Source organism: Diceros bicornis, chromosome 12, assembly GCF_020826845.1.
Source record: "Diceros bicornis minor isolate mBicDic1 chromosome 12, mDicBic1.mat.cur, whole genome shotgun sequence".
NCBI classification, from domain to species: Eukaryota; Metazoa; Chordata; class Mammalia; order Perissodactyla; family Rhinocerotidae; genus Diceros; species Diceros bicornis.
In genome coordinates, this window is record NC_080751.1 from 44,334,434 (window position 1) to 44,361,748 (window position 27,315).

General features: G+C 39.7%; 1 protein-coding gene across 4 annotated transcripts in view; it reads left to right on the forward strand.

Annotated features, from left to right (window-relative positions):
* SLC8A1 (solute carrier family 8 member A1) overlaps positions 1 to 27,315 on the forward strand; it is a 321,729-nt gene that overhangs the window by 255,101 nt on the left and 39,313 nt on the right. For 3 of the 4 annotated variants that reach the window (XM_058551366.1, XM_058551368.1, XM_058551367.1), the window contains exons 3-6: positions 1,592 to 1,695; positions 4,712 to 4,729; positions 13,960 to 14,090; positions 18,138 to 18,237. In XM_058551366.1, the coding sequence (XP_058407349.1) occupies positions 1,592 to 1,695; positions 4,712 to 4,729; positions 13,960 to 14,090; positions 18,138 to 18,237 (353 nt within the window). Of the gene's footprint in view, positions 1 to 1,591; positions 1,696 to 4,711; positions 4,730 to 4,844; positions 4,860 to 8,725; positions 8,795 to 13,959; positions 14,091 to 18,137; positions 18,238 to 27,315 lie in introns of all 4 variants that reach the window. The other variant, XM_058551369.1, reaches the window with a different exon arrangement.

Consider the following 27,315-nt stretch of genomic DNA (forward strand, 5'->3'; position numbering starts at 1 on the left):
GGCAGTTGAGATTTGCATAATATTGCATTGTCTTACCTGCCTGTCAATCACTCACAACCAGAGGACCAGAAGGCAGGAGGTGCCAAGGATGGATTACAGGGAGAATTCTTAGCGAAATGCGTTGGTGTATCAGTCGAGTTTGAAAGTAGTGTAAGCGGCGTATTTTGTCAAAGTTGAAACTCAACTTTGGGAGGGAAGAAAATGACTATAACATCATGACTCCCCACTCCTCACCTTGCAAAACAGCTGTTGGAAGGCTTCAGCTTCCATCTTTAGAAAGACAAATCATGAGTGACTTCCCCTTGTGGTCTAGGTGGAAAATCTGACTCAACTTAATAAGAGTTTGATTCTAGAGCATTGGTTGGGGTAAGAAAAGACTTTTATTTTGTGATTCTCTTATACATTTATTATTTTAATAAAATTTTATGATAACAATTTGATGTTTGGAAATACAATAAAGTCGAATGAAGGCAAAAAAAAAAATGACCCGCAAACCTATTAATCAGAGATAACCTCTGTTAATATTTTGATGTGATTTACTGATTTGTTCTAAAAGAATGAATTCCAAGGCACAGCTCAGACAATCCTACAGTTAAGGCATTTACTAAATAAATATGTTTTTCTTTTCTTATTATTGTGACCTGTGTTTCTCTGCTCTTCCTTCTCATGGTGATGATAAACCTATTAGCACTGAGTGCTGTATTTTGCCCAAAATAATTCTGTGGCTCTGGGAAGGGGAGCTATGCATCGCATAACCTCTCCAATCTTTCAGACCTATCCCACACCCATTCTGGAAGAACATGCTCCCAGTACAGAAGTTTCTCAGTTGCCGTTTGTCTGGAAGTGCAGCTCATTAATCTTGCTTCCCTCTTCTCTATGATCCTTCTCTTTTCTTTCCGCTTCCCCTTGTTCGTCAATTTCTATTCTTCTCTGTTTCAGCAAAACAATATCAGTCAAGGTAATTGATGATGAGGAGTATGAGAAAAACAAGACCTTCTTCCTTGAGATTGGAGAGCCCTGCCTGGTGGAGATGAGTGAGAAGAAAGGTGGGGGAGCTGCTCCAGGGCTGAGCCCAACAGCTTCTGCTGGCCTGTGCCACCCCTGGATGCCTGCACTCTTCAGAACATGACTTATAACACGCACATCCCTCCACCTATGTAACAGGGCATAAATCTCACCCAGGGTCACAGCGGGCCCAGTCTGGAGCTCCATAAGCCAGTTTTGGCCACTCTGCACATTACAGGTCTGAGATACTAATTTTCAGTGCTCTCTATCAAGCCTCCATTTCTGGAAAGTTGGTGCTGATGCTTGCTAAGCCAAAATGAAGCCAACTTTCTGATTTCTCTTCCTAATTTGGGGTACCTCCTGACTGCTAATTGAAGCAGGAAGAATTTGTGCGAGTGATAAATTAGCAAAGAAAACTTAAAGGGGGCAGCTGAGAGTGCCCGAGATGCCCTTTTACATACTTCGGGAGGTCCATGTGTTTCCAGTTCTCCTTCCATAACATCACAGTAACATTCAGCTTGGTGAACACCTAGCATGAGCGTGTGACTCCAACCATTTGTTTTGCCTTTGTCTTGTGTTCCCACAGGAAGATCATTACCATTAGAATATTTGACCGTGAGGAATATGAGAAAGAGTGCAGTTTCTCCCTTGTGCTTGAGGAACCAAAATGGATAAGAAGAGGAATGAAAGGTGTGAGAGTATACAAAGACATACCAGCGAGAAATTGTACTCTTCTCTCTCCGTGTCTCCCTACTCTCACACTTAACCCTCTCCTCTTCCTCAGTTTCCAAGTACTTTACTTCCATTTCCTTTGGAGCTTTAGCAGTTTCGTTGCCCTTTCCTAATTCACAAGTGCACCAAGCCATGTCCATTTTCTTCAGGAAATGCCAACTAACCTTGATGGAAACCAGATTTAATAAATACTGGAAGAAATTTCTGTAATTCAGAAGTGATGAAGTAAAAGAATGATTTATGTGTTTAGTTTTTCACTACTTAGGGATCATTCCACTAACTAATATGTTAGTGATAAAGACTACTTAATACATATGAGTCATGGTAGTTGAGTCTGATGGCAGCTGATAGGAAATTTCAGAAGAATTCAATAATTAGGCTTCTTTAGAGAATCCAGTTTAAAAAAAATAAAATTAATAAGAACAAAGATCCTTAAAGAGTAGTGTTATCAATAGTCTGGTGTTCATTTTGGCATAATATTTTTCATATCATCAAATATGACATTTAAAAGTGACCATATGTATGAAACCATAGTCATATCAATTTTCTTTAGTAGAAAGGATATGGTCCTTCAGTAAGAATTCAGCCCTCACTTAAGACCTATCCAACCTTATGCTCCAAAATCTTTTGATCCTTCTGGAATTCACAAATTTCTAACATGTATAGTAAAAAAAAAAAAATTAACAACAGTATCTTTGTAGGTAGTTTTTTTGGTTGATGTGTACTTACATTTTTAGAAAATATTTGAACAAAGAAGCAATTTCTTTGCCTTCTTTAATTTTATATCTATTTTATGTGGCCTATATTTAATAAGGAATGGCAGGAATTTTATATCAGCTTGAAAGATAATTTTTTATTCTGAGTTATTACGAGGGCTTCCTATAATTATCTTCTAATAGTAGCCATTTTAAAAGGAATCCTATCCATTTAATTACATATGTAAAATGAGCATACTCCATATAAATAGCTCTTATTAATTGCATATAAACAATTGATGAGAGCAGTATAGGAAATGATTAGATGGACCACTTTGCAAGAAATTTGTACTTTTACACATAAGGAAAAAATCAAATATATAGGACTAATTCCTATACAGACCCAACATTTGGGGGAATTTAATCCCACATTTGTAAGAACTCACTGGCCTCAGAGTCTATCAGAGAAAAAAAAAAAAGTATATGTCCCTGATTTAATCATGTTCAAAATGGTAAAAGGAGACTTTGGAATGATGGAGAAAGGAGCACTGGGGACCCGTGTTACTGCAGCTTGTTTAATATGCTCCATAGGCAGTAGGTGGAAGGAAAAGATACTAGAAAATCGTACTGATTTCTTACAAAGATAGGATCAAAAATACCTCATTAACATACAGGAAAAAGTACTTCTAAATGTATTCTTCCAAAGAACTGTCTTTTATCTAAAGGAAGAGCATCTTGGATACAGCTCTTTCAATTGTCATTTCAGTAGAATATGCCCTCATGTAAAAACAAATTAAAATTCCTTGATAGCACTATCCGGTTTCGCACCTGCCAAGTGGATTCTTGTCACTATAAATAAAATTACTGACTTGTTTTAGAAAGTGTCCTGTAATGCCACTACCATTAGAGGGAAAACTGGGCCTGAAAAAGTCATTGTGACATTCCCATCTACAGCTCCGGAAGAAATTTATTTAATACATTTAGCCACGTAGTTTTCACCAAAATCAAGTGCCACAGTTTAGTCTAGGTTTAAAGCACATAAACTGAAAGACAAATTATGTATGCCTACCCCTCCCTGCCCCCACCTTGTCAGTTTCCATGGAATTACCTGTCCACAAGAAGGATTCTGGCTGTCCAATTATAATGTGCAGAGGTCTTAGATAAGGACACACAAAGAAGCGCTAATTCCTGGAACTCAAGTTTTAAAGATTTAAACATAACCATTTCTTGATGGCCAAAATATCATCAAATAGAACCTCCAGAAAGAGCACTTTACTGTGGACCAAAGTGTCCTTCCAGGCAAGGGAGCCAAAATGGAATTTCCTAAGATGTTTAATCTGTTTTCATTGAATAAAAAGGGACAATATCTGAGATACTGAATGATTTAAGACTTCCATATGTTGAATTAACCTAACTCCCAGGCAATATTTAATGAGGAAGACTCACTCAAATAGAGTTCACGATTAACTTCATAAAATGTTTCTACTATATTTGGTAAACTAGATATATACACTGTGTGTACACATATATAGTAGAAATGTCTTATTAAATGTCAAAAATAATATATAAAGTGAATTGTGTGTATGTGTATATATATACCTATAATCAATCACATACATTTGCAGAAATTAAGTGTTGGGACTGTTCATTTGGAAATATTCCCAATGCCACATGTCCTTAGGGTGCACCAACTTCTTAGCAGTGGCTCCCTGCCACTGTAATCAGATCTGCCTGGATTTCTTTCTGCTGATATTCCTCTTACTTTCATTATTCATCTGGTCTCTTATTCTGTGTTTGTCTTTGTCTGTTTCCTTCACAGCCCTGTTATTGAATGAGCTTGGTAAGCATTTCATTTCTTGCATTTCCTTTCCATCTCTCTAGGTTATTTTCCATTTCTATCAGGTGATACAGTAGCTTTCTGACTTTTAGTTCTATTGATTTACTAGCAAGATTGTTGTTTAGGGCCTTTGGCCTCATTTTATTAAGGTTAGAGAGTTTCTATTCCATTTTCAGTTTAATGTAACCTTTTAAAAAATCAGTGATTTCTTAGGTATGCACAAGAATTAAATTCGTGCACTAATTCCCATAATCTTAAAAGAATGATTCGTGAGTAAATCATGAACAGATGTTTTCATATTTTCCTTAGTTGTAAACATAATTTGGCAAGTTTTTGTACCTTGGATGGGCTGTCAGGCAGTCTAATGTCACTGGTATTTGTTATTTAGAGTGTAAGTTAAATAAATTGTAACATTTGTGTGTTTTTTTTTTTTCTTTTTTAGGTGGCTTCACAATAACAGGTATGAATTTTTAAAGTCTAATGGCATCAAATTTTATTTTTTTACTGTCTGTTCTCACCATATGTTGTTTACATTGTTTAAAGTCATTTCTCATTTTTACTTGCTTTTAATGAAGGGAAATACCTGTATGGTAAGATAATTATTTTTAATGTTCCTCATTTTCTCCTAAATACCCTTAAAACTAAAACTAAAACCCCATCTTATGTAACTTGTATTAATGTTTAGCTGTGGCACATGGTGTGCTCTTGCTACTTTTACACATTTAACATTTTACACATTAACAATGTGTTTGTTGTGTTTATTTATAAGCAAATTTGTGTGGAGAACCTATAATTATTCCCATTTTGACACTGGTCAGTTTACAGATGTTCACATAGCACTGATGATGTACAGTGTAGCCTGCTGGATGTTCCAGAGAATACTAGACCAGAGTACCTATGTCTCAAGGAGACATAGGAGTTGACTTTCCAAGACTGCTCCATGGCCCAAGCTCAGGATCCTAATAATAGATAATGCCCTACTGGGAGAGGACAGAGCAGTCCCCTCATTTCGTTACTTCGATCTGAGCCCCTCTCTGGGGACTTAAGTTTTAGTATTATTAACATGGTAATGAGTAATATTTCTGCCACTTAAAGTGCATTACAAAGTCAAAATGCCAGTCAAAAAGTTTAAAACGCTTAGATTCAGAATGGTACCCAGCCTGTGTTGATTACATTATTTAGCACAACTCCAAAGCTATTTTCTTGTGTAGAGAAGGAAGATATTTCCTTACAGCATCCTCTCTTTTGACCCTAAATATGTTCTCATCCTTTCAGAATCATCTATGCAGATTTAGAGAGGGAGATAAATATCAAATGGTAGATTTGATTTGTCTGAAGCTGCAGGGTGAAGACACCTCTAAAGGCCATCCTAATGGCCATGGCATTTTCCAGTATATTGTGCAGATATCAATACTCTAATTTTTTTTTTTTTCTGAAATCTGGTAGCTGATCAAAAATATTTAGAAAGGAAATATTTCCAAAATTTCTAATTTTGAAAATGCTATGGTGGGAGTTGGGGTTAACTTAAACCACTGTTAGTGTAAACTCGTGATCAAGTAATTCTAATATGATTCTGTCCAAAGTGGAGCTTTCTGCATGCGAGCAATTTCACATGGGCTGTGGCTCTCCACTGCTCCTCTCCAGACACAGCTTTTAATGACAAAATGATTTATAGATTCTCAGACATAGAAATTGAAAAGGATAAAAATGCTAAACAGGATGAGTCCTTGTAGAGGATTTCTTAATTCTGATTCATCTGAAACTCCCAGATCAAGTCTTCCCAATTCTGCACTGCCCAAGATGCTATTTTTGAATCCAAGTATAGAAATTTACATTTATTCTTAAAACTTTCATCTTCTTTTTCTCATCCCATCAGTTTAACTCATTGAAGTCTTCTTGGAAATATTCTGATTCCATCACCCAGTAAGTTAGTTATCCTTGTAAGATTTGAGGAAGGTAGAAATTTGGCAAGTCAGTCTTCATGTCTTCCTTGAAGTAATTAAAAAAAAAAAAAGTCAACCATTGTAGAAAGAGTATAGTATCTAGCAGCAGCTTCAGCCCCATGCAGCCTGATAATAAGATCTTTACTGAAAATCTTTGGCTGTAGAATACCTTGTTAAACTGCATTGATGTGTTTGGATATCTTCTTATTTTCTGTATCATTGAATATGTTGGGATTTTGCTTTTAGGGCCTTCCTTCCACATCATATGAAGTATCTTCCTTTTTAGTATCTAGGTAATGAGATCTTAGTTTTCTTTTCTCAGAAATTGTTCATATTAAGTTCTAGAATATCTCTCCAGTCATGTCCGAAGTTTCCTGCCTTGGACATGTCTTGCATCCAAGAGGACAGAAGCATTTCTTCCAAAGATTTCTATCATTTCAAGTACTTCATTAAGTTTTTTCTTATGGCTGAAACTTTAATCTGAAATAAGAGTTTTTGTATTGATACCGTCTCTTCCCAAGACTTGAAATGGATACAGTTAGAACAAGAGAATATTCCAGAACTCTGGGAATCTCTACAATGGCCTGCTCCTCTCACTTTACAATACCTTCTTCTGAACCAGGCCAGAATGTCTGGGATCCACTGTGTATAGATGCCCCTGGGAAAAGTTCTAAAACTCAGGTTTACACAGTGAAAAGCAGCAGTAAACCCTAAAGAGCTTTTCTTTGAAGTTGATTTGAGGCTTTGAAGTCAAGGCTTTGAGATGCAGGAGCAGCAGGGAGAATTAATCTAGCCCTTGGACTTTGCCTGCAGCTCTTATGTGGTCTTGTGCAGCTGAGTGTGAAAATCTAAATTCGAAGCAGGATATATGGAAATTGAAAAAGTCATTTGGCCTACAGCCCAATACCTATATTTCAGAGATATCAGTAAGGGCTGGAGGTGCTTTTGGAATTTGCAAATTTTTACCTGTTGCTTCTAGACCTTGCCTCATTGAAAGGCCCTTGTTTGGACCTGTGATCTCATTCCCCCTCGACCATCAAGGCACGTAACACAATAGCCCCCTATATTCTAGCTCGTTAATGAGAGTTTGTAAAGCATTTCTTATTCATTATATCATTTAATCCTCAACCTTGTGGAATAAGATTATATTGTTCTCACTATAATAGGAGAGGAAGTGAACAGTCAAAGAGATTGATGAATCTACCCCAAATCACCCATCCAGGACTCAGAGCCTGGCCTCTTACTTTAAGTCCAAGGCCATGTGATGACCGTTCTAACCCCAGCACTTTTTTTTCCTCCCTCCCAACCCCTTCATTCCTCCCTGCATCTTAACCCCTTTTCAATCCAAAGCCCAGCTATGTCTCATAAATGCCATCAGTATGAATTCCAGTCAAATGAAAAATGGGAGGGACTTCAAAAGGGGGGAACTAGACCATATTAATTTGTATATTTTTTTAAAAATTAAGAATTCTGGCTCAATTTGGAAAAGAGAGAGTCATGTTTGATTCCCCAAACAGGCAATACTTTTAATTGATTAAAAGTATATGACAGTCAATACACCTCTTTAAAAGTTACTCTTCCGATCATATTATGCTTATCATGTAATAGACTTAAAAAGGCACATGGTTTTCTTAAGGAAGCCAAACTATGAAAATTCTAACAATTAAAAAACACCTTAATCAGTCCAGTATATAGGTTAGAGGAACGAGTCCCCTCCAAGTTCAGTTGTCTTTCACAGTTAAACAGAGAAGAGAAATACCTTGCCCAAGTTTAGATGGCAAGCATATGGCAGAGTTGGCATCGACTCCCAATCTCATGAGTCCCAGGTCAGTTCTGGGTAGCTCTTGGTAGAAGCCAACAGCAGGTGGATCTGGCAGTCAATTGAACCAGGAATTTAATGAAAACTCGAGGCCTAGGTAATCCAAAGAGTTGCTATGAGCAATGGCATACCTTTGCAAAGCCTGCCAGTGCATATGACATTCTCCCATTCAGACTGCCCAGGAAATAAATAAGCATGTTCCCAGATGTTATGTTACTGACCCTCAAACAAACCTATGATGAGGACAGAGCAGGTACTATTATCCTCATTTTACATGTGGGAAAACTGGGGAAATGGCCTGCTCAAGGCTATGTTATTGGCACCAATAGGCTTCAAAACCAGGCTACCTGTCATTACGCTAAGTGCTTTCCGTTGTTTCATGATGCCTCTGGAAGCAGTAATTTGAAGGACATGGATACTCCATTTCAGACACCTGCAGGAATCTGGCTGCACCTCCTGCTGTGGGGTGTGTGGTTCATGCACATCACCTTGTTTGGCTAATAGAACACTTGCCCCATTTACCTGCTCACTTCTGCGACCTGCATAGGAATGACCTATGACCACTCAATCCCCAAACTAACATTGCTTGTGATGTGTGCATCTGGGTGTGATGTTTCATTTACTAATTCCACAGAGTTCTCTTGGCAAAGCAATGCAATCCATTCTGCTGATTTTCTGCCTGCCCTTTTGCTAGGCCAGCCTGTCTTCAGGAAAGTTCATGCTAGAGAACATCCGATTCCCTCTACTGTAATCACCATTGCAGGTACTCATTTCATCATGGTCCTCGAGAACCATAGTTTAATTAATTTGAGGTTAACTGCCTTCAAGTGTTCTTTAGGTCTTTAGACATTAAAGTGACACAATTTAGCCCCTGTCTCCTCTAAAGCATTGCTAAATAACGTGGTGGCTTCTCTGCAGCTGGGAGTATGGAGATCAGCAACAAAACACAATCACATCAGCTCAGGACAGGAGGCATGGTAGAGGGAGCAGCATGGACCTACTGAGAAGATTGATCCCGATGGCCTCTCCCTCTCAAGTTTCAATATATTCCAGATTTCTTGCAAATCTCACTTCTCAAAATGGGTCTTTTGTTCCAAGTATAATGAAGTTTCTTTAAAAGCAAACTATTTCCTCCTAGAGCCTGCGTTTCCTGCCCTAGACAACATGATGCTAGCCATGTATGCACAGATGATCATACATCTGTGGGGTTTCTCCAAAGGGGAACACTGACAAGGGACTAGAGGATACATAGCTATCCCAGATCTACTGTAGGTGTAGAGCCCAGGCAGCATCTCCTTGGTCTAAGTCTCTGGATGCGGAGGGATATCCCTCTTCAGTAATACCATCACCCCTCACTGGCCATGGTGGTAGAAACACTTCTGCCTGCCCCAGTATGACTTTCTTCATCCTCACATCACATACATAATCATAATACCCAGCCCTGACTTCAGAGTTGTTATAGAATATTCCTCGTGGAAATAAAAGTACCAATCTCCTTAGGCTCTAATCAGAGAAGCCAGCCAGGTGCTGGAAACTGTCAAGAGATCTCTGCTGTCACACTTGTCAGCATAGATCTGAGTGAAGGATTAAAATAACCCTGAGCAAATTGTCCCACCACTGGCCTTGTACCCCTTTCCAAATTGCACATTGTTTTTTAAGATTAAAAATTACAAATGCATTAAAGAATATCCACAGTAGCTCCTCAGGCACAGATCTCTTTGCGGGATGTATTGTTTTCTAATAGGGATTCCTACTCTCAGCCCTTCACCTCTCACAGTGATGCTGCTTCAAAATGCAGCCTGAGCCAGAAAGCGTTAACAGCAGCTTTCTCATAATTCTGCTTCTCCCAGATCCCAGATATCTGTTAGCTTTTGTTATTTGTCATTTGCAAAATCAATTACTCAGGAGAAGGGAGGTTCCCTACTGGTGATTTTGTCACAGGATTGTTTTATGTCCTGTCAATACTGATTTTAACGGTGGCTATTGATTATGCATTTGATCTTTAAGTTGTGTTGATTGGTTAAGACCATGATGATATATAATTTATTATCAACTTCTCAATGAAATATGATGAGTTTAGAAAGTATACCTGTATATATATGTGTATATATATATAGAGAGAGAATTAATTTTCTCTATCTGAGAAGCAAAACTAAAACCATGGCAGGTTATCACTCTACCTAAGTAAGGAAATGAAACTGACTTGAGGATAGTAAAATGGACTGCATTTGATCCAGTGCTCAAAGTGAAAACGAAACAAACATAATAGATGATTTAAAAAAATGCTGTTAAATTTTCCAACTCAATAAGAAGTATCTAAAGAGAGGACACTCTTGAAAAACAGACTCAGCTCTCTTCTTTGCCAGCGTCACAAATCTGGACCATAAATGATAATTTGTCAGTATCGTTGTAGAGCAATAATAGGATTTATCCAGCTGCCTTCTCTCAGTTACATACAAGTATAATTATTTCTTATATGTTCATGACATTTATTAAGTGAAAATAGCCCTGACCCTTCCATGACACTACGCCTTTGTGCTTTGACTTCTCTCTGCCTGGAATGCCCCTCCGTACTCTAGCATCTCCCAGCCATTCTCACCACCACCTTCACCTGGCAAGCTTCGAAACATGCTCCAAGGCCAATTTCAAGTATCTCCTCTTTCCTGAAACCTTCCCTGACTCCCTCAGGCGTGGTCCCCCACCGTGGTCCCTCAGCCCTTACCTTGCTGTACCAGAAGTTGTCCCATCTACATGCCTCACTTACCACTAGACTATCAGACCCCCTTTCCGGGGGCGGCGGGCAGGGGGAGGCGGGGGAGTGGGTTCAGTGTGCTGACATATTGTAGGAGGCAGTGACATGTGTTAAATGAACAAATGACCTTTATATGCATAGAACAATGAAGAGGCTTTTCCAACAGTGAGTTGGGGAGTCACACAACAAATATTTATTGAGCACCTATTACGTACCATATATTGTAACAGGCTCTGGGGGATGTGAGGACAGTTCAAAGAGCAATGAGACGTATTGTTCTATCTCAGTAAGTTTACATGCTGGATGTTTGTATATAAAGGTAATTTAAAAATAAAAATATAGTATATTAGAAGTATCCCTGTTCAGTATACACAATGAATATTAAAGAATGAATTTAAGGTTAGAATGGTCATTCCTAAATAGGTCAGTTGGGGGATATTTCATGCAAGAAGAGGTGGGATTTTGAAAGATAAGTAGGATTTAGCTAGATGGAAATAGGGAACCTTTTCCAGATGGGTAGACAATGGGATAAAAGTGTGCATTAAATTCAAGTCGGTTTTGGAGCGAGAGTGTAGGAAGTGCTAGAAACAAGGTGTCATATTTCTTTAGGTTCGTGTGAAATCTAAGACAGTATTTCCTAAATTTTGGTCATTCTCATACCTCCTTTACAATATTGGCTTTGGCTGCCTACCAACTTAACTATTATCTACTTAATGTAATTTTTTGAAATTGCCTCATGTTTTTACTTCACTAGATTTGTTTTTAAAAGAAAACGTTGTCACTTACACAAATGGAAAACTAGTATCATTTGTCATAAATAGAAAATAAGGCAAGAAAAATTTTAGAGTGGAAAAAAAGTTATTAAATTCTAGCTAGAGACAGTCAAATGCTCGATGCCTGAGAATTGTTTTCTGCTTCTTAAATGGTGGAAACCCAAATGTCAGGAACTAGTTACAAACTAGCACCAAACTATTTCTTCTTGATCAGAAGGGCTGATGGATGATTAAAAAGGGAACAACCTTTTCACTCATTGTGTGATTCGATTTCATTTACTACCGTGTCCATTTATTTAATACCATGTTCCAAATAATTTCTTTTTGTGAAATGCAGCATTAAACAGTGCCACCATTGTCAACTTTCTTTTGTAATTTCTCTATTTTTCTACCTAAATTTCCTTGAATCCCATTAAAAGCAGCTTACTATTTATAAGTAAACTACAGAAAAGGGGGCCGTAGTAAATATTCTCCCTCAATGGCCTTGCAATTCAAATAAAAATCCAAGTTGCAATAGTTCCTCTTCTGGAAAAATAATTCTTATTTGATGTAAGTCTCGAAGACATTCGTGTTCGGCCAAGGTTTTGAACAAAGACACTAATATAACCTGCTGCTGTGAAAACTACCAATGACGTGATCCTGGGTTCAAGGATCAGAAAGCAGTGGGAATAAAAATATGATTGATTTGAGCACTGGGTAAATTGGCCTTCACATATCTCAGCCCACCCCCGTGACCACACACACATAATTTCAAGGACAAATCTTGAGGATGGGAACCTTTTGCCTTCCCTTGGGTCATAACTTCCCAAGCCTACTATGAAAAATATTACCACTTTTACAATTAAAATTAATCTCTTTGCATCTCTCCTTTGCGTCTGCTAACAATCAGCAGTTTCTGGCCAGTCCAAAATCAATTATTTTTAGTCTTCATCTAATTTCTTTGGGGCCCAATAATTGCTGGGGATAGGAAAGCAGATTCTGAAATATCCTTTTAAGAAGACACTATTGAATACATACTAAGGAATTAATTGATATGCTACATTCTGCTTTTCCCTTCAGTTGGTTTTGACACTTGGTCTGTAAAATTCGAGAGTGCCTCTAGCCCATCTGCTCCGTGTCCTAGCAGTGAACGACTGGCCTAGAAACCAGTTCTCTGCAACATTTGCAGGAGCATCAAATGGAGCCACCACCGCAGGGTCCCTCAGCAGAGGGAAGCCACCTGTCTTTGGAGGGAGTGGGGGGGGTATGGACTTCTGCAGAAGCCGATGCCTAAATGCAAAAGAGAAGAAGCCTGGGCTGTAAGTCCCTCCCTTTCTGATGTCTCCTCAGTCAACAGACTCCTGCTGCAGACAGTTTGCCTGGAAAGTTCTAGAAGCAAGGGCATCAGGGCTGAGGTCTTTCTACACCACCGATTCTATTTCCTTGGAGATGAGGTTCATTCAGCTTGACTCTGAGGGGAAGCGTCCTGAGCTGTTCCAGCATCCTGGGCATGAAGGATAAGGGGGCTGAGTGATTACAGGAGTAGTGTTTGTCCTTCACGTGCACATGAACTTTTCAGTCTGGGATTTATCCTAATGACCTTCACGCAGAGAGGAGCCAACTGTGAGCCTCCCCTCATTAATGGATTCTCAAGTCCATTAACATTTTCTCAGTACCCAGTAGCCTCCTCTGGAGTGTAAGCAACATGGTGGTTCTGGAAATAATCATGCTCACATGGTGAGTAGTACTAACTCCCCAAGGGCCTCACCCTCGCCCTCCCTGTTTACTTTAAGATTAACATGGTCATGGTCTTCCTAACACATCTCAGCTTTGCACCAGAGAGAGGAAGCCCTGGAGCCCAGGCATCTTACTGGAACATGGAATGGATGTTTTGCTTTTTAACTTGCAGCAGGGTTCTTGGCAAGTGAGAGGCTAAAATCAGTATTTCCCTTCATCATTTCTTTGGTCCTGGGGCATTTTCTGTTGCCTGTAGGAAGTGGAGAGGAGGAGGCCAGATTCCTCCGTCCCTTGAGTCTAGTACTTTTAATTGTGTTTCCCTTTGGTCACGAGCTAAAGGAATGTGTACAAACAGCCAGATGAGTCAGCGTCACAGGGGACAGCTGGGTGATTCCCTCAACATAGACAATGCACAGGCAGAGTCTTTCCCAGTGATGTGCCCTTAAGTTGCTTTTCCTGATCTGCACTTTGGTGTGTGCTTAGGTTGTGGGACATTATAATCACTTGCTGTCACAGTGATGTGCTGCCTGATTCGCCAAGCGTCTCCTCCAGCATTATAATCTCACCCAAGAGACTTTTAGGGGGTCATTAGGGCTTCCTTCCTTCTTGGTTTTCTTGTAGCAGGATCCAGGGATTTTCAAATAAAGTTGAGCCCACTGCTCACTTTCTTGCCCTTCCCTTCCACAGAGGAATGTGATGACAAGCAGCCGCTGACCAGCAAAGAGGAAGAGGAGAGGCGCATTGCAGAAATGGGGCGCCCCATTCTGGGAGAACACAGCAAGCTGGAAGTGATCATTGAAGAATCCTATGAATTCAAGGTATGCTCACCAACACTGCCCACCAGGGAGGCCAGGCCCATCTTAGGACCAAGACTGTTCATAGCATTGGCCTACGCTGTAAGATCCATCTGGAAAGAGAGGCAGATGTAATTTCAGCAACTGGCTTGTTAATTGTGAGACCTCAAGAGGAGAATTGGAATTAGAGCGTTAGTAGGGAACCAAGAGGTCCTGCAAACTAAACAACATTAGAACCAGGATCCGGTGGGCGGCATCCACCACTGTACAGGGTAGATGTGCCCCCAAGGGAGGGCTTTGTCTGACGGGATAGCAAGGAAGAAGCAAAGGTGGATTCCAAGCGATTGTCATGTGTGGAAGAAACCAAGCTCTATTTGAAAAAGCTAATAAAGCTATTAGAAGCAAAATATTCACATTCCTGAAAATTAGGAGGCTTTTGTTTTGGAGGGGGGATGGTAAGCTCTTCCTCTGGTACATCCCGTCGACAAATTCTCATTTATGTTTAGTCGTCCTCTTAAGATCCTAGGACATTTTAGCACAGTCAACGTACTGAAGATATAGTGCCTGGAACCAGAGAGTTTATAATTGGGCTGATAAAATTGGATTTCCAATTTTCTAGATAATGAAAGTCGTTTTTCAGAAGTTAAACAAATGGGCCTTAGGGTGAGCTTAGGACTTGGAAGTGAAACTTCTTTATCCATTCTTAGCTACTCCCTCTGCCCCTACCCCACCTCCCATCCTATCTCACTCACGTAGTCCTAACATCTGAGAAGACCCTGGTAGAGCCACCTTAGTTCTGTAGCGGGACATGAAAAGGAGCATCCTTTCTCTGGCTTTCTAGAACTACAAACCCAGAGCACAGAAGTATTTCCCCCAGTTATTTTTCAAAAGCAGACTCTGCTCTTGTTTGGAAAACCAGAAAGAGGATTCTGAAGGGAAGAATCAGGCTACCAATTGAGAAGCCTCAATATTTTATCTGGATTTCTCATAGTAGTGGCCTCTTTTCCTGTAGCTAGGCCCATTAATTAATTTTTTTAATTTAGTTCATAAATTGAGGTGCCTGATAGGAGATAGGTGGAAAGAAAAACATATTTGCAGTTGAGGTGTAATTTTTAAAAGATAAAAAAGCAATTAAGTTTTCCCCTTCAGCCTACTATGAGTCTATCTGTTAACTCTTCCTTTCACTTATTCCCATAGAAAGAAAGAGCAGAGGTAAACCCTGGGATCAGTGCTTTCTAGGCAGACTGCAATCATCAGAGCCCACCCGTTGTTTGATCTGGAACCTGGCTCGCTGCACACACATAACTGGTACACGCACAAGTTCCCTGTGTTCCAGAGGTACAGATATGTCAGACTGTCCATTTCTATGGACCAATCTGTCCAGATATGTCCAACCTCACTCCTCCTCTTGCATCCTCTTTTCACTGGAATCAGAGGGCGTGGTGCCACTTGCTGTGTCAGAGATTCTACAGCTTGGCATCCCTGTATAAGCTTGCCCCCTACCCCTCCTGGGGCTCTCATGGGGAATAGCTGTGTGTTCTCTCTCTTATGAGACAACCCCTAACCTTCCCCTTCCATGTACCCATGACTAGGAGGAGCTATTGCAGTAACTTCCTGTAGGAAGCATTGGGTTGGGTACGGCAGGGCACAGTCTTCTAGGCAGCAAAGCTTTCTTGGGTCTAAATCTCTCTCTAGTAACTTCTGCAATGATCTGAGCATTTGACAGTCCCCCACGTCTCTTTACATAAGTCCATTTGTTTGGAGTACTTATCTTCCTAGAATAGCTTCCGTACACTATTTCTTCCCATCTCCTCAAAGTTCATCAGTACAATTACTGTTAACACTAAAGGGCACCTTGGGGTCATGTTTCCGAAGTGCCCTTAGGTAGCAATTTTGATATTATATTATTCTTTTAAAAATTTCTTTTTCTAGACCATAGCTATTTTAAGGAACTTGTTCAAAGCTCTCAGAACTGCATTAAAGACCCAAATCTGGGTGACACCTCACCATGTCCCACTCTGCTTTGCCCACTGGGTTCTTGTTTACTCTGTCGTGACTAAGGGCTTGGCTTTCCTAACACCCATTGCTGAGGGTGAGGTTATAACAATCGCTTATAAGTCTAGTGCAGTGAAGAGCTGATCACGGGCATTTAGGAAATCTCCAGGTAAGTGTAGATGGCAATGTCCAAGTTCAGGTGTCTGAACTTCAAATTCATTTTATTCACTCTCCCTCCTCCTGTAGGTCAAGGGAGGTAACACAGAAATTGAGTCCTAGAAAGAACCCAGGCTATCCCATCGTCTCCCAAAATTAACATGAGCTAGAGTTTACAATCTACCCTGGGTGTAACATAAATATAGATTTTAAGTTTAGTTTATCTTAAAACTTTGTTCTTTAGAGATATTTCTTAAGTAAATTTTGTATTCAACTCTTACAGCTGTTTATCTGTTCAACTGTTTATCTCCCAGGTGATGGGATTCTTTGCCCTGGCTTCAGAACAAAGAGGTGTTCCTTTGGAGAGACCTGCCCCAAGTTTCCATTGCATTTAGGAGAAATCAAGGTCGTTTCTTATGACATTCTAGACAGAACTTTGAATTGGTGTCAGCCAAAACACTCAGAGTGCTTGATGAGATGTGGCTGAGTCAAGAGAGAAAAGACAGATGCTTGTCATGTGCTTCAATTACAGTGGCCGAGAGCAGTGACTGTTACAGCTATTATCAGGGGCACTAGCAGTTCTAGACACAAAGCTGGGGGCTGAAAGGTCACCACCCTAAGGACAATCAATCTAGCAGAGCATGGTTTTGAAAATACAGAGTGGGCCAGTTGGAGATGGGCCCTTTCATGTTTATTATCATCTCAATGTTTCAAGTCAAGTCAAATGACTCTTGTTGAACTCACACTTGACATTCTGATTTAGCTTTGGCCTTCTGCACAGGCCCCTCAGATCACATTTTCCTTACTCCCATTTAGCTGATAACCTTTTCCCTCTCTCAAACCATAGTCAATTCAGGTACACTGCATTAAACCTGTACAGATTTTGACCTAAGACAAATAATACGTGTTTTCTGCCCCTTTGCGATTAGTGGGAATTCGAGGGTTCGAATTCTCACTCTGACAGTAGGTGTGGATGTGTGGTAGACTAGTTGATGTGGTGGTTTCTTTAGGAAGAGTAGCCTCATGTCCTGGAAGTGACCCTTCTCCCTGTAGTGCCTATGGTTTGTGGTAGCGCTTTGGATGCATCTGCTTACTTAGTATTCTTGTGAATGCTTGGCTGCCCCTGTTGTTACATTAACTGACATGTAGAAAGCTAGAGAGTGCTGATTGTACAAAACCAAGTGCTTAAAAAAAGGTCTAAAGAAAAATAAAAATAAGAGGCTCAGTGCTGGCAAAGTAAAGGGAAATTCAGTGCATGGTAAATTGCAGTGTGCCCTAAACTTACAAACTGACTTTTTCTTGTCTTGTCTTTTCTTATTTGCAACAGGAGTAGGGTGAGAGTGAATTCTCTAACAGCCACCAGGCAGATAAAATCAGTAGCCAAAGAAAAATTGATTTATTGATGATCATGCAGCAGCAATCGTGAGGCTTTGCTGTCTGGCTGCGTTTCATTGATCAACAAAAGTCCAATAGTAACAGTTTTTAGTTCCATAATCTAGCTGCCATTTCTGGTTATTCACAGATATGTAATGCTGAGCAGGGCATATATTAATTCAGTTGCAGACAACACGCTATAGATGAAGCCAGTAGAGAAACAAGTTCATAAGGCATTCAAGGGGAAGTGATGGGCTTTTGCAACATCTGCTGTTCTAAACACTGAGGCCATTCTTCATTGGCCATTAGGCAGTGAAGGAGGCTTGTATTTGCTATGAAGAAGAAGTTTCCATTTCAGAATGTTTCCAAGTAAGGACTATGCTTGTTTGCATAATCATAACAGTGTTTGATGTCAGTACTATTGTTCTGAGCCTAACATCTGCTACCCTTTATGTAACTTTGGGGTTTCAAAATCAGCAAGGTCTTAGATTTCCTGAGGCCTTAACCAACCTAGCAGTTATTATCTTATTCTTTTCAACCTTCTAGAGTACGGTGGATAAACTTATTAAGAAGACAAACCTAGCCCTTGTGGTTGGGACAAACAGCTGGAGAGAGCAGTTTATTGAAGCTATCACTGTCAGTGCTGGTGAGTGCCTTTCTCTGCATGTCCTAAATTATTATGGCCCAAGCGAGCTTACTTTTCCCACTGTGACCACTTGTTCTGTGTCAAAGCACCAAAGAACTTACATGATGTAAGAGAAATAAATGTATTTGTAGCATACATGCACCTTTTGGAGACTAGTTTAGACTTTCCAGATGAAGCAAATGTCTTCAAACATGACGTTCTTCTCCATCTACATTGTGTCTTTCTTTCTGGAAATAGACAAGATAAGTTGAAAGCCTTTTGTGTCTCTAGCTCGTGGATAGCCAATCACCAGGCTTTGTCTGGAAAATTCTCTGAAAGTAGAAGTGGCCAAGTGAAGGTCACAAAGGAAACAGCAAAATCATAGGCCGGGCAGGATGACATTAAGACACTTCACCACTACCATCTGCATCATTTTACACTCTCTTCAATAAAGTCTAACAAATAAGTGTTTGCACTGGCTCTGAAAGTGAAAGTAGAATCACATTCTGTTTCTTCCTGTGCGAGCAAAGCACAGAGTTTTATTTAGGAACATCCTACGAAATGAAGTGTTTTTCAAACAGGAGGAGCCAGAAACTGGAGAGAATTAAATTCAGAAAGAAGTGTCCCTTTCTTGCCTTGTCAAACCTCATCCACTGTCTGTGTGATTGTATAAAGATAAAGGAAAGTCCCTCCCACAGAGTTATGAAAGCAACACTATCATGGGATTTTTTTTTCCAGTTCTGCTGCTCCATCTCCGCTGGTGCTTTCCTTTTAAAGATCTCCACAGGCTCATCTTCTGCTGTTACAGCTAATGAACAAAGCTAGAGTTTTCTAACTAGTGATTCCCACTGGAAAACATGGAAACAGCGTCACTAGTAGTCGGGCCATGACTTCTAACACAACCCCCTCTTTCCAATCTGCCACAGAATAATTTGACATCTCCCAAGTGCTGTGGGAAGAGGGTGGTAACAATTTTTGTGCCTGTTTATTATTAGTGCTGTTTATAATCACACTTTGGTTTCTGGCAATTGAGTATACAATGGAAATTTATGAACATTAAATGGTGGGTGATTGCTTAGGAGAGTAGACTTGGGATTTACACGTAAGTTCTAATGGGGGGAGGGAAAAACTCCCTGCTTAGTCTCTTTGGGCTGCCATTACAAAATACCATAGACGGGGTGGCTTATAAACAACAGAAATTTATTTCTCATGGTTCTGGAGGCTGGGAATGTCAAGATCAAGGCACCAGCAGATTTGGTGTCTGGTGAGAGCCTACTTTCTGGTTCATAAAAAATGGCTGTCTTCTCTCTGCATCATCGCATAGGAGAAGGGACAAGATTGCCCTTCAAGGTCTTGTTTATGTGACCATGAAGGCAAAGCTCCTTCCAAAGGCCCCACCTCCAAATACTATCATATTGGGGATTAGGTTTCAACATGAATTTGGAGAGGGCACAAACATTCAGTGTATAACACTCCCTCATTATGGCTTATGTTTTTCTATAAATCCACGATTAGTATCTGAGGTAGGAGCTATACTCCCTCTTCTCAGAGAGGAAAACTAAAAATACAAAGATAGCTTGAATAAGAAACTGTTGACAAGGCCAATAGTAGAAAACATTAGGGCCGGCCCCGTGGCTTAGCAGTTAAGTGCACCGCTTCTCCGGCCATGCTGAGGCCACATCCCGTGTACAACAACTAGAAGGATGTGCATCTATGACATACAACTATCTACTGGGGCTTTGGGGGAAGAAATAAATAAATAAATAATTAAAAAAAAAAAAAAAGAAAACGTTAAAAATAACCAAATTGTTTTATGGGCTTTGACATATGAGAATTGAAACATTAAAAGCAACATAAGCCTTAATGAACCATTCCTAATAGTTTCCAGGCTTTCTTTGGCTGCAGATACATGAGCATTTGTATAATGGTCATGTGCTGGACATCGTTCATTCATTTTTCTGTATATCAATCATTGTTCTTGGTTTGAGGGATATAACAGTGAATGAAACAGAAAAATATTCCTGCCGAGTAGAGCTTACATTCTAATGGAGGAGACTGCAAATAAGTAAAATAACATGTCTGTATGATGGTAAGCTTGTCATGGTAAATAACAAACTGTGAGGGGGGACAGGAAGTGTATGTAGAGGCTGCATTGGACAGTGGCCAAGAAGACACTATCAGTAGACACATCAATGACGAATTTGCTTTTCTAGCAGTGGACTGGTTTTGTGTTGATTCATTCACACATTTTTTTAACTCTCAGGGACCGGGATAAACATTTTATGACCGGTCTATGACAATGGAAAAGGGTGGTTTTAAACAGTGAGAGAGATTATACTGCAAACAAGGCCAAAGTTGTGTATTTGATCCTGGTCAGAATAGGTATACAGAGAGACAACTATAAAGATGCTAATACTTCCTTACTTTAAAGAGGAAGATTTGGGGTTTGCAAACACTTTCATGTATTATGTTGAATTAAACCCCCTCAAAATCCCATGAGGTAGATATTATGATCATCCTTACCTTCTAGAGGAAGAATCTGAGCCTCAGCCAGGCAACATGGCTTTGGAATGTAGCTGAGAGCCTGGAGCTACCGAATACTAGTCCAAATGTACTGTCCACTGCCCTTAAGAGAGAAATTTCATAGTGAGGAAAATTGCTCCCCACTTCTGGTTCATTGAGGGACATTGGCCTTGTCACCTCTCCTCTGCCATGGTTTGAGCGCTCTGGTGATGGGACTAACTCCTGCCGAAATCCTTTGAAGAACCATTAATGAATGAAATACAAAACCTCTCAAGTATTCTTATTTGTCATGCAATATATTGTGTTTTATGTTGCTAAATGACTGTTTGGGAATAAGACAAAATTGCTTAGAAATTTGCAGGCTGCTGGGTAAATTGAGCCCATTTACAATTTTGGGACAAAATATCAGAAAAGCAAACCCATATTTTATACACACTAAATTACATGTTACATGAAGGGCAGTTAGAAAGCTCAATAATTGTCATCATGATTAAATTTGAGTGTCTAAAGAATGTTAATGTTCTTAGGTTGTTAAGTGGACAATAAAATTTGTAAAGCAGCATTTATTGAAAACAGGCTTTCATTGGATTTTAAGATTTCATGGCTAAATAGTTGAGAATCAGAACAATTTGCCTTATTAAAAACATTAAATTGCTTTTAAATGGCTCTACTGAGAGGTTTTTTCCTATGCAATTTTCTGTGCAAAATTGAGTCTATATATCTTGCGAAACAAAAATAATAATTTTGTAAATAGGATTTTGCTTCTGTTTCTCACAGACTATATTTAAACTAGTTTCAGGGTAACCCCCTGGCAGCCCTTTGCTCCCCTGCTTTTTCTGAATAGCTCAGTTCCTCAGCCTCCTATCACCATAATGTTTCTGTGAACCAAGTTCTTTGGTTCAATGTTTGAAGAGTTAAAGGACTTAGGAGACTCCAGAGATTAGGAAGGGATTGAACAGTCATGTCCCAGCGGTTCTCCTCCTATCATTTCCTGGGGGGAATACCAGGAGCAGTGGCATGCCGCAGTTAAGTGGCTGTCAGAAACTTGTAAGGCAAGTCTGATACCATCCAGTGCTTTTAAGATGTGTCATCAGATGCACCTCCAAGTGAAGCTAGCATTCACCATAAGTCCAGTTTGAATTTCCCCCAATGCATACTTCTTCCTAGTGTCTCCACCAGGGCAGAATGGAGGGTTGGCTTTAAGAAATCCTGTACCAGCTGGGATACAAGGGAGAAACAGATGTGTCAGGGAAGAGAGTGTAGGGGAGGAAGAAATATTCCTCTACCCTCTAGGTTCTTCTGGCTGGCCTAAGAATTAAATTGACATGAGACAGAATAAGAGGAGAAAATCAAACAAATTTAATAATCTGGGGTACAGATCAGCCCAGGATTCTCTACACTGTGAAGAGGGCACTCACATGCTGTGCCTGGGGCTTGAATATGCACACACACACACACACATGAACACACATGTAGAACACATGTGCACACATACAGTAATACACAGACGTGTGTGCATAAACACACATGAGCACACAGAGACATACACACAAACACAGGTGTGCACAGACACACACAGAGATACATAGAACACACACACACGGAGACATGCACATGCCTCTTATATGTTATGTATCTTTATTCATTTAGATAATTGAGCTGCAGCTTGAAATATGAAAGTTTTTTCCCTTTATATTTGTTAAGTCTCCTTAAACCTAGTTCATAGTCCCTTAGGGAGAGTGCCAGTCAATTCCCTGAAGAACAAAAGAAGTATTTCTTTCCCGAAGTGCATCCATAGGCTTCTCCTGCCTAGTAATTTGTGACATTCTTTCAAGAAAGTCAACACACTGCCCTCTTTTTTACCTGAAAATTTTAAGCGTCCAGCTAAAGCTTTTTCTGAAATTCTTTTACTTTTGCCATAGATTTTACATATCTAACTTAGTATCTATTGGCATTCTTATAATAAAGGAACACTCAAAAGTGGCAAAAAAAAAAAAGAAAAAAGAAGCCTCTTTGTAGTCTGATTCTGTCTCTTACCAACTGTATAACCTTGACAAAGTATTTAACCTTTCTGAATTTGAGTTTCCTCATCCGTAGAATGAAAGGGTTGGACTAGGTGAGTTCTAAGATACCATCCAATATTGAAATTTGGGAGCTCTGTTGATAGCTGTTATAGTTCTACAGTACCCCAATGGCATTATGCTTCATAGACCACTTGATTTTGGCAATGGAAAAGCATACTCTTCCCACCTACCTGTCTTGTCTAAATTAGATGTTCAGCACATAGTCCACATCTATTCTCCTAGAAGGAAAGGGATAAGAGGATGGTCTTCAAAGTGTAGCCTCAAAGAAACTAAGTGAGAATATTATTTGAAAGTGCCTCATTTTCTTTCTGCTCCATAATTAGAGCTCAGAAATGCCTATGGAATCCTCTGCAGTAGAAGGCCAGGCTGGTAGATGTGCCTGGCCTGTCCACACTCACTACACTTCACAGTGGGTTACAGTCAGAGACCTGACATCTGTTAAATAAAGACATGGAGAGGGCATGGTCTCTGGAGCCTACCGAGCCAACATGGAGACTAGTTCAGTTTGACAGACGCTCTGCCATTAGTCCTTCATCTGTGCATGCTCTGTGGAGTAATAAGTGCTCTCAGTTAAATTGAATTATTTCATAGCAAAAATTGTCAACTCAATGGTGCCCCTGGGCAAAAATTCACTTGAAAATCCTGTCAACCTGAAGACTGATCCACTCCAGAAGTCCTAAATAATAAATAATAAAAATGATACCTCCAAATGAGTTTCAAGGGCTTGCCATGCAATCTGGTCTAAGCAGGAATCTTTCTAGCATCTTCTTTAGTTTTGAACATTACTGTCGAGATATTTTCAATGCTTAATGTGTTAACCCTGGGTCACAAGAAAATCCCATTTAAGCAGTGAAAAAGATCCTGCAAGGTCAGGTTTGACACAGCCTCAGTGTGACTATAAGACAATCAGAAAAAAAGGTGGGGGGGAAAGGGTGTAAGGGGTTGGGAGTTTTCATTTTGCCCTGTTTCTTGTGTGACTATAAAGATTCTTAATTTTCCTTTATCTAAAAATGTAAGCTGACTGAGGTTCATGAAAAAGGATCCTGGTTTCATGAGAAATAGTAGGTATAATTGCCTTAAAGAAAGTCTGTCAAAAACCTATGTATGAAATTGAGGCTCACTTTCTGCTTAAAAAATGTTACCGTTTATTGGGTGTCGACTGCATGGCCAGTGCTTTATATATGTTATTTCTATTCCTTACAGCTCTACCCTAAGGTAAGTATTTTTGGTCCTAAGTTTACAATTGAGAATCCTGAGGCCCAGAGTGCTTATATAGTGTGTTTAGTTGGGGTCATCCAACTAGCAAGTGGCCAGCTAGAATATGAAACCTCATCTTTGTGAGTCCAAAGCCCGTAAGCTTTTAGGGCAACCCTAGGTGTCCCTCCTACCAATTTAACTCAGGTCTTAAGTGGCCAGATTTCAAATGAGTTAACGCAAGACAAAAGGGATGACGTTGAGTCTTTCACCCTCAGTTACACGTGGTGAAGTTATGGATTTGGATATGAGTGTGTGAGCGTTGGACAGAGGTGCAGAAGGATCAGAAACAATAGCAGTCATGGAAAGTGGACAGGATCGGTCACTGCATTTCCTAGCAAGTCCAAGTTTAATCCCATGAGGAACCCGGAGGGACTTCCAAATTCTTTTTGTGATCTTGGAATTGTACTTATATCTGCTGCTAGAAATTGTCAGTTTTTCTGAAACAAAACAGAATCAACGCCCATCCTTTTCTCCAAGCTCCTGCTGTTTCTCTGTGGTATGATTTGTTATCTGTGGTATGACTAGTTATTCAGGTAGGTTTTCCACGCTTGGAATCACTGAACTAATAGGAACAGCAATTATTTTAAACTCTAAGAGAGGTGAACAATACTGCTGTCATCCAACTTAGTTCTTGTTCCTTTTTCCAATATACAGCTAAAATATTCACATTCTTTGTGATAGAGAGGGCATACAATATGGATGACATATGAAGCATTTAATTGTAAAAAATTGTATGTTGGGATCTTTGGCTTCTCTGGAGACTCAAGTTCAAATGGTCAAAGAACCAGCAACTAGTTATGTAGCTCTAGACAATTCCTCTAACCTCACCTGTGAAATTAGGGGCTTGGAACAGATGACCTCTGTCTTTGGAACATGGAAATACTAAAGGGTCCTCTAAAGCACCCTTCCCATTCAGCAATAAATGTCAACTTGCTTTCCACGGTACTGCTATTTGAAATTTAGGACTCTGGCTTTAATCAAATGGAATATCTACCTTACAGTACAAGTTAGATAAATTGGGTAATTACATCGACTTGGCCAAAGCTCATTTAAGATGTCTAATGCTTAAGACACACTGTCTAATGGTCACATTAACTAAATTCAGTAGCTGTTCTTCCTCGCTTTGAATTAGATATCAGGAAAGTAAAGCTTCTTTAACTTCTTAGCAGAGCATCTTTCAAAACTGCCCTCATTGGATTATAATTTAGTTATAATTTTAACTTTTACCTTTAAAGTATAATATTTGCAAAGCATTATTTTATCTTTCCTTAGCATTAATCCTTCATGACGTCACTTCCTATACTTAAAGAAAACACGATAAATTCCTACTTTAAATAAGTTTTGTTTTCCCAGCAAATTAATTTTTATCATCTCCGCAATTAGAAAATCGTATAATTCAATGTTTTCTTATTTGCTTTGGCCATCAGAAAGCTTAGTCAATTTTTTTCCCCCAAGCGTTCAAAATTCTCTCAACTCAGGTGTCTGAAAGCATCTTTTATTTCTGCTTTCTTTAGACACTTTTTGTCCTATTTTATCTTAAAGCTTCTTACGTTCTATTAATAGGTATAGGTCTGCTCAAGTCCTCTTAGAAGTAGGAAAAGTCTAAATTAAAATCCTTTTTTTTTTAAATAACAGCAAATCTGTCCTGTTTACCACCATTTCTCTAGTACCTAGGACAGTGTTTGGCAAGTATTTGTTGAATAAAGATTGAATGAATTTATGTGCTAATCAATGTTTTCCAATCCACCTGTAACTGGATTAAAAGCCTGTTTCACTACATTGTACTGACATGTCTGATCTAGAAAAAAATCTATATAAATATATACATACTCTCACACATACATATGCCATGTTTCAAAGAGAGCTTCAGACATGTTTAATTCATATATAATAAATACATATACACAGGACATGCAGATACACATACGCATGTATTTGTACACATAAAATATATTTATTTTTGCATGTGCAAATTGGATATGCAAATCCATATTTAAAATGGCATTTTCTGCCAATTTTGTTAGTGGAATTTTAGTTTTATTTGGCTACTAATCATGATCCTGAGAAAGAGGAAAAGCAGAGGGCATGGGTAAGAAAGAGGATGACAGTAAGTTCCAGAGAGAAAACTATTTCTGGGAGACATTTTAAGGCCATATTGGTAGGTAGGCCAAGCAAATCTAGATATCTAGCAACGTAAAAATGTCAGTGGTAGCAGGGTAAAATGTTGAATCAGATAGCTTCAACTCCCAGTCTCAGAACGAGGCAGGCCAGCTACACAGGTTGAGAGTAGAAGAGGGCAGGAGAAACAAGCAATTATTTTCTGGCCTCTGGATGTGCTTTAGCTGATATTACTGAAAAGAATATTGGCTTATTGGGCTGTTTTTCTCTTAAATTGCTTATTACAAAATCATGAGGAAAATGCCGTGTTGAAGAGCTCCAGAATGATTCAGCGCTCTTATTTGTAAGCCTGAAGTCACATCTCGAATGCAGCTTTTGTCTGGAGAGGCAGCAGCCCAGCTCTGCAAACAATGCACCATCACTGGATCCAGAAACTCTTTTATTGGCATCCGCTGCTGTGATTTGGATACAGTTTTAGCTGTTGCTGACAAATCAACGCAAGGGGCATGGGGGCTTTTCATCCCCAGGCAGGAGCCTTTGTACACTGTTTTCAGGGGTGGCAGGGGAGTGGGGGGAAAGATTTCAGCACAATCCAAAGAGGTGAAAGGAGGAGAAAACATAGCCACCCCCTACTACACACACACACACACACACACACACACACACACACACACACACACAGAGCCCCCAAAGGCAGAGAGGAGCCTCATAAAAGTGACTTGCAGCATTAACCCTTGCTGTTCCCAGCTGGCACTCTTGATAAAGACCTTGTCATTCTGACTCCTGCCATCAAAACCACTTGCCTGAACCAACAGGCTTTGACACAACCCCCCACCCCATGCATCTCTCCTGCCTTGCCTGTTCCTGGTCGTGACTCGCTGGATATTGTCTTATGTCCTGTTAGAGCATCTTAGGCCAGAATCCTGCTACAGATCTGAAAAGGAGGTTACTAATCAGCTATTTCAACCTCTCCTTTTTTTGATAAACAAGAAGCTGAGACCAGAGAGGGAAAGAATTTCATGCAAGGTCACACAGAGCCTGTTTTAGAATCCAAGGTTCTTGCTACACCATACAGCATTGCTCTTATTTATCTTTTGGAGTTGGCATTTGTGGAACC